General features: G+C 47.8%; 1 protein-coding gene across 2 annotated transcripts in view; it reads right to left on the bottom strand.

The window, feature by feature from the left end:
* Window positions 1-19,814, bottom strand: part of LOC119433412 (ran-binding protein 3-like) — a 150,768-nt gene that overhangs the window by 9,450 nt on the left and 121,504 nt on the right. For both annotated transcript variants that reach the window (XM_049659417.1, XM_037700615.2), the window contains exons 7-11: window positions 13,107-13,179; window positions 11,299-11,431; window positions 5,952-6,073; window positions 3,992-4,106; window positions 836-972 (exon numbers count right to left, since the gene is read on the bottom strand). In XM_049659417.1, the coding sequence (XP_049515374.1) occupies window positions 836-972; window positions 3,992-4,106; window positions 5,952-6,073; window positions 11,299-11,431; window positions 13,107-13,179 (580 nt within the window). The remainder of the gene's footprint in view (window positions 1-835; window positions 973-3,991; window positions 4,107-5,951; window positions 6,074-11,298; window positions 11,432-13,106; window positions 13,180-19,814) is intronic.

Below are 19,814 nucleotides of genomic sequence, written 5' to 3'. Positions count from 1 at the left end.
CCCAAGATGCACATTGTCGGTTTCATATTGCGTAGCGTTCAAGATGGCAACAGGAAACTAGAACGACATCGAGCCAGTGGATGACACTTGCATATGATGCCGCCAGAGTGACACATGAAGCCCACTTCGCGCCGCCTACAGTGGTGAACAGCGGCGCATTTGGGTCATCGCCTATTCAAAGTGTGCAGCACACTTCCTACACCACACGCTGTGAAAAAGATACCCTAGGTGAAGGTGCTTATCACAATCGGTTGGCAGCGATAGCTGTGAATGGCGAGATTGCGACAATCCCACGGGGAGATTTGCTGGTAGTGGAATAGAAAACCTAGTGCATGGCGGCATTTTCATGTGACAAGGGCGGGCAACTACTGCAGGAAAGCTGCTGTTGCAGGAGTCTATGTTGCTCTCGATTGCGTATGCCTCGCACCTTTTCTTGTTCACGTGGGATCTAGCGACCAGAAAACGTATGATACGATCGCAGTTTGGCGATACAATGAAGGCTGGTGATGAAAGATCCGTGTTTTTTGGGAACACATTAATCACTTAAAAAGAAGCCTAACTGTACAGGGTCATTTTCTGCATTCTCGATCGCGAACGTTGGCACCGGGCAAATTGTACGAAATGGGACCGCATCAACAAGGTTCTACTGTACAGTGCCCGCAGACTCCTGAGCATGTGCAGCACAGTATTTTCTTGTCCAAAATTTGTAAGCATTAAATTTCGTAAAACAATTTCTCATATTCAATATTATATTTGTCTTCTTTTTTCATGATTCAATTCGATATTCAGTATTTGCACACCCCTACAAAATATCACTGCAACTTCCCTCTCTTACCTGAATGAGGTAGACACGAATTCCGTCGGGGTCGATGGCTGTCGTGCGAACTGTCTTTGAACTGGGGTGCTCCACAACCATTCCGGACCACACCTTGGTGTTCAGGATGACGCGCAAGCTGCCCTGTGTCCGCATCACTGAGAAGAGAAAGCGGGACCCGACAGGACAACAGTTGTCACCGACCAATCATGTCGACTGCAGAGAAGAGGCCACTCGCATCACTCTCAAACTGCCTGTAACTGGCAAAAGAACTTGCCCTGTACTAGGCCTGCAAATCTCTTAAAGGGCCCCTAAACCATCTCTGATATTTTTTTAAGATTTCAAGTAAACACGTGCATCGAGTTCAGAATGCTGTCACGATCAACTATGCCAAACGCTGCAGCGCTACGCACTGCGGGCACGCCACAAATTAAAAAAAAAAACAATGCCGCGCTCCTCTCCGGGAATTTCCAGTATCCCCAGCGGTCGTCATGCTGTCACCAGGGTGCATCTGGTGATGTCACCGGCGGCAACGATGTCGATTGAACGAGCAAGAACCTATGACTTACGGTTAGTCTGCTAACAGGTATGCGCACTCCCTGCTCTTCTTCGTCGTGTTGCTGGTTTGTGCGCCCTTGCAAATTGGTAATTACAGCCCGCAACGCAAGTGCCAAATCGATCGCGTTCCAACACAGCCGTGCTTAGCGGTCTGATCAGCTGAGCGAACAGAGTGCGACAGTGTTGGCCTTTCTAGACGTGCGCTCAACACAGGGTCCACAGCAGCACGCTTCGAATGAGAACAGGCTAGCACGGTAGCAACAGCGGGCAGCAAAGAAGAGCTGAGTCACGGCTAAAACCCGTTCACGCTAACGACACGGTAACTCGCTGCATGCCGTTTGCCATTCGCAGGTAACCGTTCAACAGCGATGTTGCTCGCCAACGGCGAGATTTTCTTGCTTTAGAGATGATGAAACTGGGGCCTATTTGTGCGGCAGCCTCACCGCCACTGATCGCTCGACTGCGCCGATGTCGTCGCTAAGCCTTCTCCAATTCACTACAAAGCTAAAGCGGACGCCGCTTCGGAATGAATCGCCGACACTCACAAGCCGCAATATTTTCTTACCATTGTTTCACTTTTTGCAATAATTGCACACAAAGAAGGAAAATACGCTGATATTAGCGGCCCCGTCGGCTGCGATGCAAGCACAGCCGAGCCGGTCATCTGCCATCGGTAGCCGTGCAGCGCAGCTGGGCTCGAGAAGTATCGGAGCTCTCACTCGTGCTTTACGTTTGACAGTGGATATCATTTTCCATAAAATGTACAATTTATGCCTCGCTTTATCGAGCGCAAGTTTTTTTGCTTGGAACAGAAGCTGCAGCCAATGCTTTCATTGCTGGGGGCGGAGGCGCGCAGCTTCGCGGTCGTCGATTGGATCGTCGATTGTGTGGCGGGCAGTGCGCTGGCCAAACTGCCGCCTACTTTGGACACCTCTCGCGCGTCCGACGTTCATATATAGTTCTACGGCACTGGAGGTCGGTTCGCCGTCAGTATATTTGCCGCTAGCGCGACGTGCCTTAACCGTAAGTAGACAGCATTTTGAAAAGCGCAATGGTGATGACGTTTATCACCTGACATTTGGAGGAACACTCGGCGAGGAGAGAGCAGCCAACAAGGAGAGTAGCGAAGGAAAGAGCGAAACTAGCGAGGGCCTTGTTTTGATCATCAAACACATTACTCTGCTATTACAGCACCATTCCGAAAAATTTTACAGCTACGTGTTCGCTGTAGACTCGTGCACAACTGCAACACCACAACTAAATTTCGACCTCTGGGTGGTTTAGCTTTAACTTCATTTCCTGCTGGCTCAAACTAAACACTTCCCAGCCCTTGACAAGTTTTCAATAATGTGACACGTCACTAACTGATTGTTTTACAAACCACACACTCTCTGCCCTTGTTCGTCACAATTTCAGCAAGCATATCATTAACATCCCTAAACGTAAATGGTACATGCCTATAGTACATCAGTAGTCCCAGTTCTCACACATTGCACAGCGAGGGCAATGATATTTGGAGCTCTGATTAGGGTTAGGGCCAAATGTCCCGAATTTAGCGGGACTTTGGTCTAAATATCCATTATCGACTTGACCCAGTCATGAGGGCCAAACGTCCAGACTTGCCTTGCAAGCACGCTGTGATGGCATTTTATGCAATTTAAGTGTGAAGAAAGTGCACCTGCTCACATTTTTGTACTCAGCATTACATGGGTAGATAATATGAAGCCTAAATTCCTGGCACATTTCTTTGGCGCGAGATTGCAGCTCTTGACGTTGCATTGTCGAGAGATATGGAATGCATTGAATCCCATGGGCGTTTGCCGGGGATATGGAAATACAGTCAACTGACCGATTTTTCGGACATGCCCGATAATTTGGACGCCTTCGCGGCACTGCCACGTACCCCATAGATTCGATGTATAAAAATGTCGGAAATTTCATAAGCAAAAAGCCTTCGCCATCCGATTTTCCGGACTTTTTGCCTTGACCGCAGGTGCGAAACGGCATTAATCTAGCCACCACCGCGGCTATTTTGATTATCTCGCCTCCTCGAACCGGCGCTCTCGCACGCAGATCCGTAGCTTACCGCAACCCCCCCAGGGCAACGCTATGCCTAGCTACTTGCACTGAATGGTGGCAGGAGGCCATAAATGGCCATGGTAGATGGGGGGTTGCTAGAACTGAATTTGATGTTGCTGTGGCTTCACTTCAACCTCCAAGACATTCGTTGCAACTGTGCGCCGTTTAATCTCACTAGGCCATAATCGAGGTCTCGTCGAAGTTGCCAGAGGAGGCGCTGGCAACCAAAGTGACATGCACCATAACCGCGGACGGAGTCCGAATAATCGAATGCCGATCTCGAGGACGTCCGAATTACGGTCGTCCTTACGCATTACATCTAAGCGGCCAGCGGCCGTGCAACGAAGCTGTCCAAACAATCGAGCGAGCATGTCTGAACCATTGGGCATCCGAATAATCATTTGGCGACTAAGTTGCATCTTCATAGTGAGATACCGTTACCTGAAAGGAATAACGCAAACGAACCGCTGCGTAAATTAAATATTTCTGCAAGATTAATAGACGGATTTTTGAGAATGTGGTTTGGATCCCAACACGCACCCATTCTTGATTGCAGCACACCATCGACCTCCTGGTCGTTGAGTCGCAAGCTGCCACGGCCCCGTTCCTGCCAGGAACTCGTTGACTTGTCGAAGGTGAAGAGCTTGCAGTTGATCTGCGTAAGGCAATATAGAACACAAGCACATGACATGGTTTGCCACTTCGTCACGCTTGCAGAGCTTTCACGTTTTGCCATCGCTGGATGCCCTACACCGGCCGAAATTGCCAAAAACAATTTCTCGCATTTTTCAACCTTACATAAGTATTAACGATGCAGACAAAGAAAGACAAAGAGCATACACAAAGAATGAATGACAGTAATGTTGTGACCTGCACAGTGTACACAATGACAGTACGCAAAGCATACGATGACAATAAAAGACAACTGTACGCACCACATTTACTTTTATAGCATTTAATTAACCTCAACACGAAAGCTTCGCTTCACATCAATTGCACTAGGTGTAGTATGTGCAGAATTTGCTTTTTAAGTCATCCACCGAGTTAAATGTTTGGCAAGGGGATGCAAGTAAATGAGACAGCAGAAGGAGAAAAAGAAAAAATTAAGTACTCTTTAGGAAATCTACCGTATTTACTCGAATCTATTGTGCACTTTTTCCCCGATAATACGGGTTCAAAAACTTCGTGCACGTTAGAATAGAGTACAACCCTAAATCTGCATTACCATATCGGCACATTAAAATGGCCACCTCGTACGCGCTTCCAAGCCTAGCTGCCATAGCTCCCCGCATGTGCTGTAGTACGTGCGCTTATTTATGGCTTAGGTTGGTCCACCGTCTGTCTTTCCGTTGTTTAAGTTTGCTCTGTCAGCATGGAAGTGCTGATTGTGAAGACACGCCAAGTCCATCATGATGCCACAATTAAAAGGAAAGTGATCACGTGTGTAGAGACGGATAGAAATTGGGCCGCCTCATAGGCGTTTGGAGTTCCCGAAACTTGCGTGCAGGACAGTGCAAACCGAAGGAGAGGCGTTCTACTCCGGCAGCTGCTGCGTACGGCGCGGCCACACAGCCCATATTTTGTTAGTGATTCTTTATGGGGGGCAGAGTAGGTCAATTCGCTCGCTCCTGCTACCTCACTCCATCGTTTTGATAACGAGCTTCTGTGGTCATCGAGTGAGACGTGTTCATGTTTGCTTGTGCGCACATGGCACCATTCTTGTGAATTTAGTTAGTAAGCGAATGTTTACAAGTTTGTACGGCCGATAAAACTACTATCCTTACTTCGTATAGCTGTCTACTAATTTGCTATCACAATCGACGCTTCGCCTTTCGGGCGAAACTGCGACTTTTTTTATTCGTCGCAACTTTAGTGCATTAGGAGTAAATGAAATATTTGTTTTTCCAAATGGGAGAAAGTTGTATTTCTGTATGAAAGAATGAGGTGCGCGCTACTGTAAAAGACATGGCAAATGGGTGCGCGTTACAATCGAGGGCGCGTCAGAATCGAGTAAATACGGTAACCCCTGCCAACCAATGTTGAATTGCATGGCACAGGTTTACTCTAGTCAAGCTGTATTGTGCAACATGCCGAGAGAAGTACAACTGAGAAAAACAGAATAATACAATAGACTTCCGTTAATTCAACTTCAGTTTATTCGATTTTTCAGTTCATTCGATGCTGACCGAAGGTCCTGGCCAATTTTTCAGACATCTAGTGAGTCCACAGCATAATTGAAGACCGGTCCACTTTTTGTTTAGTTTTAACAGACTGCAGGAGGGAGATGGTGATGCATCTGAGACGACAGTCATACCCATCACTTCCCAATTCCACTGGGCAAGGTGCATGTCTTCATCTGAATAGATGTGCTTTTCCCTACTGTGTGCAGATCCTAATTGTTTATTCACCAGTTAGCTGGCTGGCCACTAAATGTCCACTGCGATGTAATTACTCACTACAAATTACACTAGTGTGATTTACAGCAGCAAAGAGCCCTTACCTGCAGCACGTTGGACTCGTTCTCTTCTCCGGTAACCACGGCGACCTCGTCGTACGTCCGCTTGACTTGCCGCAACTGGTACTCCTCGGCCGACTCAGTCAGGCTTTTGGCATGCCGACTCGCTGCAGAAGATTGGGCAGTTTATTTTGTAGCTTAAGTAAGGACTATCCTGCTGTTAAAAGGTGTTCACTTCTTTAATTTCTGAATACCGTCAACAACCAATTTTTCGAACATGCTCGATAATTCGGATGCCTTCGCAGCACCGCCACATATCCCATAGAGCCAATGTATAAAAACGTCTGAAATTTCAGACGCAAAAAACCTTCACCGTCCGATATTCTGGACTTTGCCTTGACCACATGTGTGAAACGGCATTGATCTAACCATCACCACCGCCATTTTGATTATCTCGCCTCCTCGAACCGGCGCTCTCGCACACAGATCCGCTGGCAGCCATATCCACCAAGCTTCTTTCTGTTTATTGCCATGTTTTTCATTGAAACAATTTGCCGCTGTTAGCAATGACGCCAACTCCACCTTTGTAATCCTCGCCAATGTTTTGGAAACTCAGAAAGCACAACGCACTGCATAATGCCGGATCCCAAAGGTCAGCTTCGCCTCAATACAGCAATGTTATGCAGTGAAGCATACGCAAAGTATTGCGGTGAAGCATATTAAGAGCGGGAAGGGGCAATTGTCATGGACACAGTATGTATTCCTTAATTATACACACGTGCACCCGCTGTCTCCTAGCACAGTAAGAGCTACGATACGCCTATTAAGTGTACTGGCAGGCCTTCAGAGCTATTCCGGACGTGCCTGTGGTGAAATTTGAGCCGTTGGGGGCAGTAAAAGGCATGCATTTGTTTTTTCGGACTGCTCGACTTTTCTAACGTTTTCGCAACCCCTAGGGAGTCCAAAACATCGGACGTTGACTGTATAAACTGATGAAACTTGCACTCCTCATATACCCTACTTTAGTGTGCCATGCAGCCACATCTCAAGGTGAGGTTCTCCTCCATTCAACTTTTTGTTATCTCTTAGTGAACCCCACATTCTCCCCAAACATGTGTGCTGAAGCTCCCTTCTCCCATCCTTCATGGTCGCCCATTCTCTTCTTTATAAATCGCAATTTTGCATTTAGTAAGCAAATAGTGCACACAGCACCGGCGAACTACGATCCCAATGAGCTGCATTTAACGGCTATCCTTTACAACACACCAGAAACTAAAGTTAACAGATTCTCCAAACCAGGGGGGGGTAGGGTCAATAGCCGAAGATACGACGTGGAGGACAAGTCGTGCATCAGCAAATAGAGACTGTTTTTGCAAAGATGTGAGTGCTGTTGTATGCAGTTATTTCTGCGAGTTTTACACAGTGCCGGATTATACGCAGAAATATACAGTGTTTCGTTGTGCTTAAAGGGCAAGTGAAGCACTTTTCAATAACAGTGAGCTTTCAACGAATTATTGTACTTTTGCATCCCCTCAATATAAAAATGATGGTTTAACAGGCCAGAAGTCACCGCTAGTCGCTTTAATTTAGTAAAAACAAGCCACAGTGTCTGCGGGAGACGCCGCAGGTCGATTAACGGGCTCTGATGGCGAAGATGATCGTGACGTCATCTTAGGTATCAGCGAGGTGCGTGATTCAAATAGAGCGCTCACGTGACCCCTGTACTGACGTCATCCTCACGCCCGGTCTTTTGCCACTACGCTCAGCGCCCAAGGGGGGGTGGAGCTTCGACGAAAATTTAAACGGCGATTGCAGCACTGCTATGCGCATAATTGAGAAATTAGGCGCAGGAGTTGAATTATGCTGTGTCAGCCTTCCAAAACCCCGTAAATCTTCCAAGTCTAAAACCTCTTCAGCTTCCCTTTAAATCAAGTACAGTCAATGACCGATTTTCCGGACGCCCGATAATTCGGACGACTTCGCGGCACTGCCATATGCCCCATAGAGTCAATGTATAAGAACATCGGAAATTTCGGACGCAAGTAACCTTCGCCGTCCGATTTTCCGGACTTCGTGCCGGACGTTTTTGCGGCCCCTAGGTCGGAAAAATCAGACGTTGACTGTATAACATTAATTTTTCTTGTATGGTATGTAGTTCTTGAGGAAACAAGAATTGTATCAGTATGTTAAACCAATGGTTCTTGAACTACAGTAAAACCCTGGTGATACGATCCCGTCTGGTACAAATTTCGGTGTGATACGAATTCGTAACATTCCCCGGCCAAATACATTGCTCACAATACTAAAAAAATTGGCTGTTCCTGAACGTGTTGCAGCGCCGCTGCGGAGCGACCGGCACAGACAAGCCGGCACAGCGAGATCTGGGCGGGATCCATAGTATCCAAGCAACTGACTACGTCACGCGGCTGCGCAATCTCTCATTGTCCCTACGTCGAGTGAACCGGACCACATCACAGCCTAGCCTATGCTTAGCGAGAAAGTAGACGAGGACCACTGCTGCAATGACGACCGCGGCGCAGCCCCGACGACCAAAACGCTCCCTGCACATTCAGTGGCGTGCGAAAACATTCCCGAGATCACGTGCGCGCACTTATACACCTTTCAGAAGGCGATTGTTGACGATTTGGGCAAGAAGAAAACGTCCCGTTGATACGTTTTTCAAGGGACCGCGCAAAAAAAAGCCGCAGTTTCGCCCGAAAGGTGCAGCAATGATTGCGATAGCAAAGTAGTAGACAGCTGTACGAACTAAGGATAGTAGTTGTACCGGCTGTATAAACTTGTAAACATTCGCTTACTCACTAAATTAACATGCGCGATGTCACGCGCGCATAGATAAACATTAACACATCTCGCTCGATGACCGCGGACACTCGCTATCAAAACGCTGGTGCGAGGAAGCGCAGCAGCAGCAGCGAGCGAATTGACCTTTGCACTGTCTCTCGCTTCAATGCGAACTAAATGTTGAAGGCCCAGCGCATACGATGCTACTGGCACTAGGCACACTTTGTCAACATCGCAGGTCATGTTGCCGATAAGGTCCGCGCGGGCGCGCACTTTGCGCACGTCGCAGCTCGCTTTCAAAATACGGCACCTGCGCGGGTGCATCGTATCTGCAACGTGCCGGTCGCTTGTTGCAATGTACAAGCTGGCTGCACCGCTAAATTTACGTGACCGCCACATTCAAACACAACGTAGGATGCAGGAACATTATAGATTGGCAAAGTATCAACGGGGAACGCCCAGTAATTCGAATGCGAAAGCATTTACGATGGTTAATTCGAACATACCGCGCACCGACAATGCTCTCAGCAGCGCGCCAAATCACGTGGTGGCGCCACCGACTGGCATTGCTCCGACACCGCCATAGAGCAAAAGCTTAGGCGAGACCCCCCAACGCTGTGCGGAGAAAAAAAAAAAAGAATGCGGCGTCACTCTAAAATGGCAAGGTCGCCATTTCTGGGTGGCGCCGGAACACACTTGTACGTGCCGACGTCCAGACAACGCTGCAGTTGCAGCGCAGAGGGAAGCATTGACGGAGGCCCTAGTCCGGCCAACGTTCGCTTCAACGACAGAAAACGAAACTTCAGGGAGCGGGCTAAGCTGGTGCCGGGTCGGCGGGAGCGGCGGGCACGCACGGAGACGGTCGAAGGCGCTACGAGGGAGTTGAGAGGGAGGGCGAGGGGAGCCACTGAAGCCACTGCCACCGAAGTGACAGAGTTGCCGAGGCCAAATCCGCTTCCCTGCCACCCTCCTCCCTCACCTGCGACAGTCCCCGCGCGCGCCCGTCACCGCGTCACCTCTTCCTCTTTACAACCACAATCTCTCTCTCCCCGTGCTTGCGCCACCCGCTCCCTGAGGTTTCACTTTCTGCCGTTATCGGGAAGCGAGTGTTGGCCGACGTGGGCAGTTTCGTGGCCCTCACTCGATATGTGCTTGCGTGCAGCGATATTTCGCGAATCGCACCGTTCGTACGTCGTGCAATGGTGCACGAATACTTCAAAAACAAGTCTTTTTAATTCAAACAAATTTTTGAGCCCCTTCGAGTTCGAATTATCGAGATTCGACTGTACATGGAAGTCAATGGGATTTAGGTCGGGGCCGCGAAAACGCGACGTAGCAGCCGGGAAAATGCAGCAGCGAGGAAGGTATCAATGGGGTTCCACTATTAGAAGTCTTTTCTGGTAAAAATAAATTCATTTTTATTGTGTATGTTTTCATGACACGAATTTCGGGTGATACAAATATTTCACGCAACCCCGCGAGCTTCGTATCACCGAGATTTTACTGTATTTGAAGGCAACCCTATCTGATTCACTCAATGACTATTGCGGCATCTCTCCTACTCCACTTAGGCTTTTTATGAGTACGCAGAGAAAGTTGTCGCAATAATTCGGCCTCACTCTGCGATCTGCTAGCCTCCTGGTTAGCTTAGATGGCAGACTGACTGCCCCAGAAAGGCGTTCGTCCCGGGTTCGCATCCCGGACCAGGACAAATTTTTCCCTTATCTGCAAAGCTTCCTTTCTGAGAAACCCTACTGGTGCTTAAAGGGACAGTAAAGAAATGTACTAACTCGAGCTGATTTATAGATTAGGCTTCTATAATAACGAATTCTTCATTCCTAGCAAGAACACAGTCTTTGTGAGAGAATGGCAGAAAAGGAAAATCGGTATGGCACCCCCTATTTTGGGATATGGTACCTTTTTTGTGACGACAGTGCTGGCAGATTCACGGAGAGTGGCAGAGAGGGAAGTTACGTGAAGATTACGCCAACTTGTCCCTTCTGACACGTCCGATTTAAATAGAAAAGCAGCAGCCGAATCATCGGTGGCAATTTTCTACGCAACAATGCCACATATCGGCGCAAAAAATTTAAACATGATCGACTTCTAGACAAGCAATCCATCCGCCTAACATGGCTTTATATTTTCCTTTAGTGTCCCTTAACAAGGAAAATTATTTCAACATGTAAAGATCACCTGTTGAATGGTTTTTTCCTCGCAACCCCCAGACAGGCATAACTGCAAAAGCTGATCTGCCCTATTCATTGTCCCTGTGCTCCGAGTTGTTGCATTAATTTGGGCTCACCCTGCGATCTGCTAGCCTCCTGGTTAGCTTAGATGGCAGAGTGACTACCCCGGAACGATGTTGATCCCGGGTTCTAATCCCAGACGAGGACAAATTTTTCCCTTATCTGCAAAGCTTCCTTTTTGAGAAACCCAGATGAGTTTCCTTTGTAGCTTTGTGCTTACAGTTTACAAAACGATGTTTCCTTTACATCCATCTTTAAAAGTAGGATTTCCACATGTTCCAGGCAAAGTGCAAGGTTAGGCCCCAATTGGGATAGTGAAAGCAGCCGCATTAACCACTCACCCGCAGATGCGACCTCCGCTGGCTGCTCCGCACTGGCTACGCTGCTTTGGCCAGCCTGTTGCTGGAACTGCTGGAAGGAGAGCTCTGTTGACGTCGGCGCAACCGAGGAGTCCGACGAGGCGTCCTCAAAGTTCTGCAGTATGTCAGAAATTGCGCCACACTGCTCAAGAACTCGCTGCTCGATTTGGCAAGACGGAGAAAATAAAACACATGTAGTCGAGCACACATACCATTCTACTTTAGAGAAAGAACCTTCGGGTAAAGTTTGGGTATTTTCAAGGGAAAGTCCTTCATAACGAACTTCTTGTATAGCTAAGACATTTTTTGCAACAAAAGTGTTCGTTATATATGGGGGCTCGACTGTATTATGTGAACAGCACAGGCAACAAGCAAAAATTTAATTTTTTTTAAACCACTGCTTTAGTGAAGCTACTTTTCATGGTGACACAATTTGCAACAGTGGGCATCCGTAACTGTGCAATGATCGACTAGCTGTTTAGCTCATTAGCGTGTACGTAAATCTAAGTACACAACCATTTTTGCATTTCACCCATACCAAAACGCAGCTATTGTGGCCAGGATCAAACAATTAAAACTATGGCCACAAGCTAAGCAGCACTCTGCCATAGCCACAGGGCTACAGCGACAAGAAAGGCTGGAGTTGGCACCATTTGAAGCTGCTTGACGATTCTTGGTAACAAAAATTCATGACAGCAATCAAACAAGTCACCCAGGACCGTGTCAATATTTAACACGTGAAGGAACAAACGCTGAGCATGCAGAACTCGCACAACAAATTGCCAATTCAGTCCTTGCAATTTACCAGCGTGGCTTGGCTTGCCCCTTGGTCAAGACAGTCAGCGACTACTGGACTGCCTAGGCTTCACTAGTTTAGGTTTTGAGGAAGTGCCAGCAACAAGGCTGGCAGTGTATCAAGGCAAAAATCATCGCTCTTTCTGATCAAACCAGTAAACAAATCATAGCTAGTGACAGCGCAGAGAGAGTCTGAGTTATAAAATGGCGTGCTGTAAGGTGTCCGAAATTTCAGTCAACTTTATACATTCAGTCGATGGGACCAGTAGCGGTGCCATGATGCTGTTCGAATGACTGAGCATGTCCAAATTATCGGTCTGCAACTGTATAAGATAGGCTTGTGCGAATATCAATGTTTTGGTTCGAAGCGAATAGTTTTTAGTGTTGAATAATTTCAAAGCCAATAGTTCGAATGCCATATTTACTCGCACAATGAAGTATAAACCGCATGCAAGCGATCTTGCGCGCGACAGTGACAAGCGACGCGATGGAGATGGCTGTCGCGTTCGCTTGTCGCCTACAAGTCGTAGCGCATGCGAGCGACGACTTTGAGCGACGTCTCCCTACTGTTGCCGGTATGAGGGCAGCAAATACGTGCCAGAACTGGCGTGACGCATGCTTTATTAATTTACGTTGGTGTGTTTACTGTAAAGAGCAACATAAATATTTCTAAAGGTCTTGCACTAGGTTCTTATCCTTGCACGTATTAAAATTTAGTCGGCACGTTCTGTGCGACAATCGGTAGTACTTGACCAATGTAAATACATCCTGTTCCGGCTTCGCGCAATTGGCTAGCCGCTCATAGCACTTCCGGGCGACGAGCGATGAATTCTAGATTTCCAGAACCGAGTGATCAAGCGAAAAGACCGAGCGATCTGCGTGACGGCCCGTTTCGTCGCTAGAAGCCATCGCTCGTTGCTGTCGCGCACAAAATCACTCTCATGTGGTTTGGGCTTGAATGCAACCCCCCCCCACACACACACTTTTCCACTTACCGCAGCCCGCTCCCGCAGGTTCTCGCCAAAGACGAATCCGTCAGGTGGCGCTGCTGCATGTGGCGAGTGGATGCTGCAATGGAGATTGTAAGTATTGAAGACAATCTACCTCAGCCTTTCCTTTTTCACTGAAAATTTCACATGTTTTGACAGAGCCTCTGTATAGGTTTCGGAGGAAAACTGCCCAGCTTATTCCAATGAAGTACTCCAGGGGTTCTGAATCTTTCTGGCCTTGGAGAACCCCACCAGTCTTCCAAGAGTTCCCTGGAACACCTCCCCTCCATCTTTCCACTGATGTGTTATACATACTCACTGTGAGTGTCGCAGCGAATTACTTAAATGGCTGCACACGGTATATATTATACAAAGATTAGAACACAAAGAGTAAAAGACACGGTAATTATTGCGTAGGTCCCCGTCATTTATTGAAGTGAGTCTCAAGTTGTCTATTGTGCATTTGAGCCTGCATTACATCGCACCATGCAGTTCAAAACTGCATTGAGTGGACTTCTTGTGCGATTAAGATAAGCACACAAATCTCAATCACACAAGAAGTTCTACCCGCATTCATAACTATTTGGTTGGCTACCATGCTGTGGTAAAAATGTTTAAATAAATTTCACCAGACATTCGGGCATCAGTTAACAAACGTGGTAGCCACATGAGTGAGACAATAAAGTAGCAGCACCACTGAGCGAGCGATTGGCCTCCGATGTTTACGGTTGGATGTGTTAACTTTTATCTACAACGTCATTGCTCTTGCCTGAGGAACTTTAGATAACACACAAAGAAGCAATTTCTTTCCCGCGCTGCTTCGCACACCATAATAAAGCGTACACCGACCATACGGCTACCACCCAGGCAATGGGCGCTATAAACAGGGTCTTGAAGTAAACGAAGTGTTGGATGCACAAAAGTTTAGTTCGTTTTTAACGAACAAATGCCACAAGTCACTTGCGCTGCGGAATGGTCTTTGATGCAGCAATCGCAACCTCAAGTCTACAAGTCGTTAACTAGTCATTAAGGTGACTAAAAGCTCGCTAGCAAATCTGTCGCTAAGTTTACAAACATTGGTGGCTGTTAAAGAACCACCACTGCGAATCTTTGTTGTTTTCCTTGCCACAACAGTGCGTAGAGAGCAGGCTCACAAGGACAATACTACATAGAACACAACCTTTAACCCTTTAAGGGGCCCTGAAACACATTTTGAACATACCGTAAAATTCCGAGCAAGCGCCCCCCCTCGAGCAAGTCGAAATTACCGGCAAAGTTAGGGGGGGGCGCTATCCCGGAACGGCACCAAAATTCAAGATGGCCACGTCAAAATTTTCCCGCAAAAAAAAAAAAAAAAAAAAAAGCGCAGTTGGCATAGCATTAAAATTTTATTGAGCATGAACTTTATTAAGCCAAAGATTTGTTAGTGGTGTTTATCACTCTCAACACCACCGTTACTCAAAACCACCAAAAGAACTACAGAAAGCGCATCGACGCTGCACCGGCGCGTCGCCGCGACCGGCGACGCGAACATTGGTTATGCAGCTTCTTTTCCAGGCAAAATTATGTCCGCGAGAGTAAAGTGACGCGTAATGTTCACTTTATTAAAAACCATGTCCACGGTGAAACGTTTAGCACTAATGAGAGTTCCGATACAAGTGAAGCTCAGCTGCAGTGCATGGCTACCGACGGCGGACAGCGAACTGCGGCTCGGCCATGCTCGCATCGCAGCTGGTGGCGCCGCAAATATCAGCATGTTTTCTTTATCGTGTGAAATTATTGCGAGGAGAGGGTAAAGCGGCAACGACGGTAACAAAACATTGCTGCTTGGGAGCGTCGGCGGTTCGTTCTGAAGCGCCGTCTGCTACAGATTCGAAGTGAACTGAAAAAGGCCTAGCGACGATATCGGTGGCGAGTGATTAGCAGCGGTGAAGCTGCCGGCGATGCCAGAGCGTAGCCGCGACCACTCCTCAGTCACCGAGTGGTCACGTCACTGTGCCGCAGGGAACTCCTTTGTGCCGTGCGAGAGGCAGATTTCGCCGTCGGCCGGCGGTCCGTGAACTACAGACCGCCAGCCGCAGTTCGCCCCGATGCACTTGCGTGCCCACTGGGGCGTCCAGGTACAACCATGATTCGATGAAATGGCTCATCCGGGCGCCCGATGCGCACCGGTGCGATTTGCCGAATTTTCCATCATTTTCGTGGACTGGATGTGGCAGGCCAGTGTTGGTGCGGAGCGGGGGGAGGGGGGGGGGGGCGCTTTCCCGGAACGGCGCGGAAATTTGAAATTAGCAGTGAAGTTAGGGGGGGGCTCTTGCACGGGTGGGGGCGCTTGCTCGGAATTTTACGGTAGTAAGAAAACGTTGCTGATCTGTACAAGAGGCTCCTGTGAACATGTGAGCCAAATACAGTCAACTTAAGTTAATTTGACACTGAAGGGACCGAACAAATTTATCAAATTTTTCGGCTGGTCAAATTAAACAAGATACACAAAAAAAAACTCCAAAACATACCACCGATACATCAGACAGTATTTGCCTGAGTCAAACACGCCGTCGAATCAAGCATGTGGCCAGTTTTTGTGTGTTCAAAGCACAAAATTAATGTAGAAATGACATTAAAAATTCCAAACAAAGTAGGAATCTAACGCGCACCCGATCTTTTAGAATGGCGGCCAGTTTCCTAAAGTAAACTTCACCGCACACTATTTAAAGCCAGCTTTGCCGCAGTACAGCCATGCTAGGCAGTAAAGCATACGAACGCCGCAAAGCTGGTTTTTGTTTCATATCCGATTGCCCTGTACAGGCAATTTTTGCCCAATTTAATTGGAAAATGAAAGGCGTGCATTAGAATCCAGTAAATACCATAATAAGACATCGTGTGCTATCGTTATTGCTTGAAAATCTTCCTAGGGCAGGCCAAAATAGGAATTTTCAATGACAGATGATGTGCATTCAACGCATTCACTGTTCTCTAAGCTCCACCAAGACAAACACTGCCACTAGAGGGGTCGTTATTGGGGTCACCACAGGGGTGAGGCACGTGCATGCTAACTGGTCAAGTTCGGATTATCTAGCAAATGTCAATTTCACGATCGCAATACTAAATGTTTTGTTCGTTCCCGGCCGGCACCCAGCATGGGCGCCGGCCGGGACCTTAATTAACAGGAGTTCAATTAACGTAAGTCTTCTGTACTCAATTAACATAAGTCTTCTGTACTATTATTGCACTGTATGCAGCAGTGAATTTGCAATCTCGGGTCGCCTGTCCTGATCATGTCTAAGGCTAGTTCGCGAAAAACCGCGAAAAATCGTGTGTTCTCGCTTCCACCACGTCATTATGCAGACTCATAGCAAGCAGCTGGACCCACCAACAGCTATTGGCTGATCGTGAGAACATTCTCAGTAATACATAATTGCTAAGTTTAAGTTAAATGAGACAAGCATATATATAAGTCTGCGATCTCGAAAAGATAGAAAAGATCATTTCATCTTTGCAGTGCTGGTCTATGCACGACAGCTGTGCGTAGCTGCGTCCTGCTGAGCATAGCCTCCGAGATAGCCATGGCATGCTGCGTAGCGTAGTCTACAGCGGCAGCCACAAGTACCGCGATGAACCCTTTTGCTGCTGAGACACTCAACTTTTGGGTGGGGCATGGCCTCATTCGCTACTCCCCTCTAGCTTCCAGCGCACAAGCGGAGACCAAATGACCCTGTGAACCACGAACCTCTCTTCAACGTCTATAATTGATCCAAACGTCAACGTCTTGAGGTGACGTACATATTACATCTCGAGTACGTACCTTTTTTATTAGGAAATGCATGGATGTCTATAAGATGTACTATCTACATGAATGTTAGACTACCAGATAACATACTATGGATGTACATAGGATATCATTCAGGCACCATAAAATAATTGGTACACATAGCACTTGAACCATACCTCCTACGTTTCGAAGGCGTGCAGAATGAATGTATGAATGTATGTATGTATGCACTTACGTGGTGTGTAGTGTTATTATTATTGGGTTATTATTATTATTATTATTATTATTTAACTCACCCGAATTTGGGGATATGACATTACCGATAGATTTACCCCGACATTAGGAAGTGCTATGAATGCTTGAGATGTTTGAGTAATTAAGAGCTACATTGAAATCTCGGGCAGCAAAAAAAAATATGGAGGTCGCTTAAGCTTCGCCGTTAAGAGTGGAATGCGATAGAGTTATCGGGCCCCGTTAGCATCGCATTTTTCTTTATGACTAGGCTTCACTGCAACACAGAATGTTGGAAATCCAGCTTAAAAGACCAAACTTACACCAATCCCCTTAAAGTGGGCTTCACTTTGAAACAGAAATGGATTGCTGGGAAGACGTTCTTACAGGGGCAATATAAGTCGTCTTATATTAAAATGTCAAGGCCCTGGGACCTTTTTAATTATTTTATTAATTGTTTGCTATTGCCCCGACGCGCGCAAGTGTCCAAAACGCATTAGGCAGGCTAAGTCCCAATTTGACCTTGTCGAGGATGCGAGCGACATCTGGATAGAATTTTCGCAAGTAAACTACCCGAGCGCACCACTGTTGGTATGGTAGAAATGCGGAAAAGGGGTTTGTGTTTGCGTTTCCTCGTAACAGAATTGTTTTCTCGTACATTCAAATTTCAATCCGATGCCACCATGGCTGTAGGCTGTGGTTTTTCTGACGGATTTTAGTGTGAGAAATGCAATTTTTTGTTCACTAACACCTTGCGCCACACGGAGGGCCTGCGCGGTCGGGGTGGTTCGGGATCATTTTCTCCGCCACGGACGCCGACGCCAATGCCGCATTTTCTGCGACACGGGGCCCTTAACGCTGTCGTGTTAATTTATGATTGACCTTCAAGGCTTATCTGCAATCCACTCCACAATGTAAGTATATTCCCCGCGCATCCTCGTAATATTGCACACGACATTGTCTAAATCTCAATTATATAATTGCTGTGCTATTTTATTTTATTATTTTAATATCTCATGCACTATTTTAATATGATTGTGTTGTTTATTTTGTTGCTTTTGTATTGTTTAAATAATCTCAAGAAGTGACAGTTCCCTGAAATATAAACAATATTACATAATTGCAATCTTTTTGTTTCGACGCGCTATAAATCATTGCGTCCAAAGCTCGCCTTTATCTCTTGCCTACCCCAATTCGATAATTTTTGGTTGGTGCACATGTAGGTATAGCAATCGGTATTAGTACAGTCAAACCTCGTTAATTCGGATCTCAAGGGAGTAAAAAAAATGTCCGAATTATCCGAATGCCGAATTATCGAATGGACAACAAAATATGCGTATGAACAAGGCTTTTATTCCATACCTTCACTTCGTAAAGAAGTCCGTGATGGTTGTTTGTTTTTTTCGTCGAAAGCTGGGCGGCAAGGTCGACTTTTCGCACATGCGCCAACCCGTCCAGTGCAAGCGTGCCGCGACGTGCGCCGAGGCGCGCGCCGCGTCTCTTTCGGCTCACGTCGCGGCGTGCCAAGACGCGCGCGCCGTGAAAGCAGCCGCGAAACGGGTTTTTCTAGCCGCAGAAGGGATCGCTCCAGGACCGATTTCTTGCGGTTTGGCGCGTGCCGCGCATGAAGGAGACCAATGAGAGCAGTCCGCTTCCCTGACGTGCGCGCGGGAAACTGGTGTCATGCGGACCCGCCCGACCGCTCGTTTCTAGTCCGACGTTATCGGCGCGCGGGCCAGCATCGTTCGCGGCCAGCCACGCTGCGCCAGCCGAAACGCCATCTCTTCCGACGCGCGCGCGTCGGCTGTTATCTTCGGAGCATGCGCAATATGATCACAAGCCCGCGCGCCGCTTTGAACGGCTGTCTGCGACCATCGGCGAAGTGGAGTGGGCGCCTTTATTTCTTCGCGCTAAATGCATTGTGGGTTGGCGCATTCTGCGCGACCAACGCGCGAATGGGTCAGGAGCCGTGCCCATCGGGCCGCGTCGGAAGCCGCCGGTTACGTTGAGAGGTTCGTTTCCGCCAACGTGACGTAGCGTGCACGCTCGCGTTACGTCGGACTATAAACGGCCCTGAACAAACGCAACAGCGCGGCCGGCGTGGCCCAGACACCGCCAGACATTCAACGCGCCCTAAACGATTCGCTCTCTACGCACGTAGGAGCTACGCTCGGCAAGGTCACTGCGCCCGGTCCCGGAGATAAGAGAGCCACGCTCAGCGGAGACCAGTGCCTCAAAAGTCCCTAAGCGATTATGTCCCTAGGCACCTAAGAGCTCCACGATTGCCATGACAACGCGGTTAGTTCGAGAAGGGGGGAAACGTTGAGGGGGGGAAGAGTCTAGTCTGTCACGTGATTGCCGCAGCGGCGCGCCGCCGGTTGGTGTGGCCGCCCTGCCGCAGCTGCGTTTTGGCCGCCGGCGGCGCGCCGCGCGCGTTTTGCGGCTAGTGTGTACGTGCCAGTACTGATTTCTGCGCTCCAAAACTCCAAAAACTCACTTCAGCGCCGGTATTGGCCTGTCTCCAGTCCGAATTAAGCGGTGCACGCGTAATTTCGTGCCGATTTAACGAGAGTTCGCTGCCATAGGCATATGTACATTTTTGAAGGGAGGGAATTAGCAGGCCGAATTATCCGAATTTCCGAATTAACGGGGGCCGAATTAACGAGCTTTCACTGTATTGTGTTAATTGCTTGTTTCTAAGAAATAACTTTTTC

Source organism: Dermacentor silvarum, chromosome 11 (genome assembly GCF_013339745.2).
Source record: "Dermacentor silvarum isolate Dsil-2018 chromosome 11, BIME_Dsil_1.4, whole genome shotgun sequence".
Taxonomy (NCBI): Eukaryota; Metazoa; Arthropoda; class Arachnida; order Ixodida; family Ixodidae; genus Dermacentor; species Dermacentor silvarum.
Note: the sequence above shows the minus strand (reverse complement) of the source record. Positions and strands in the feature narration are given on the sequence as shown.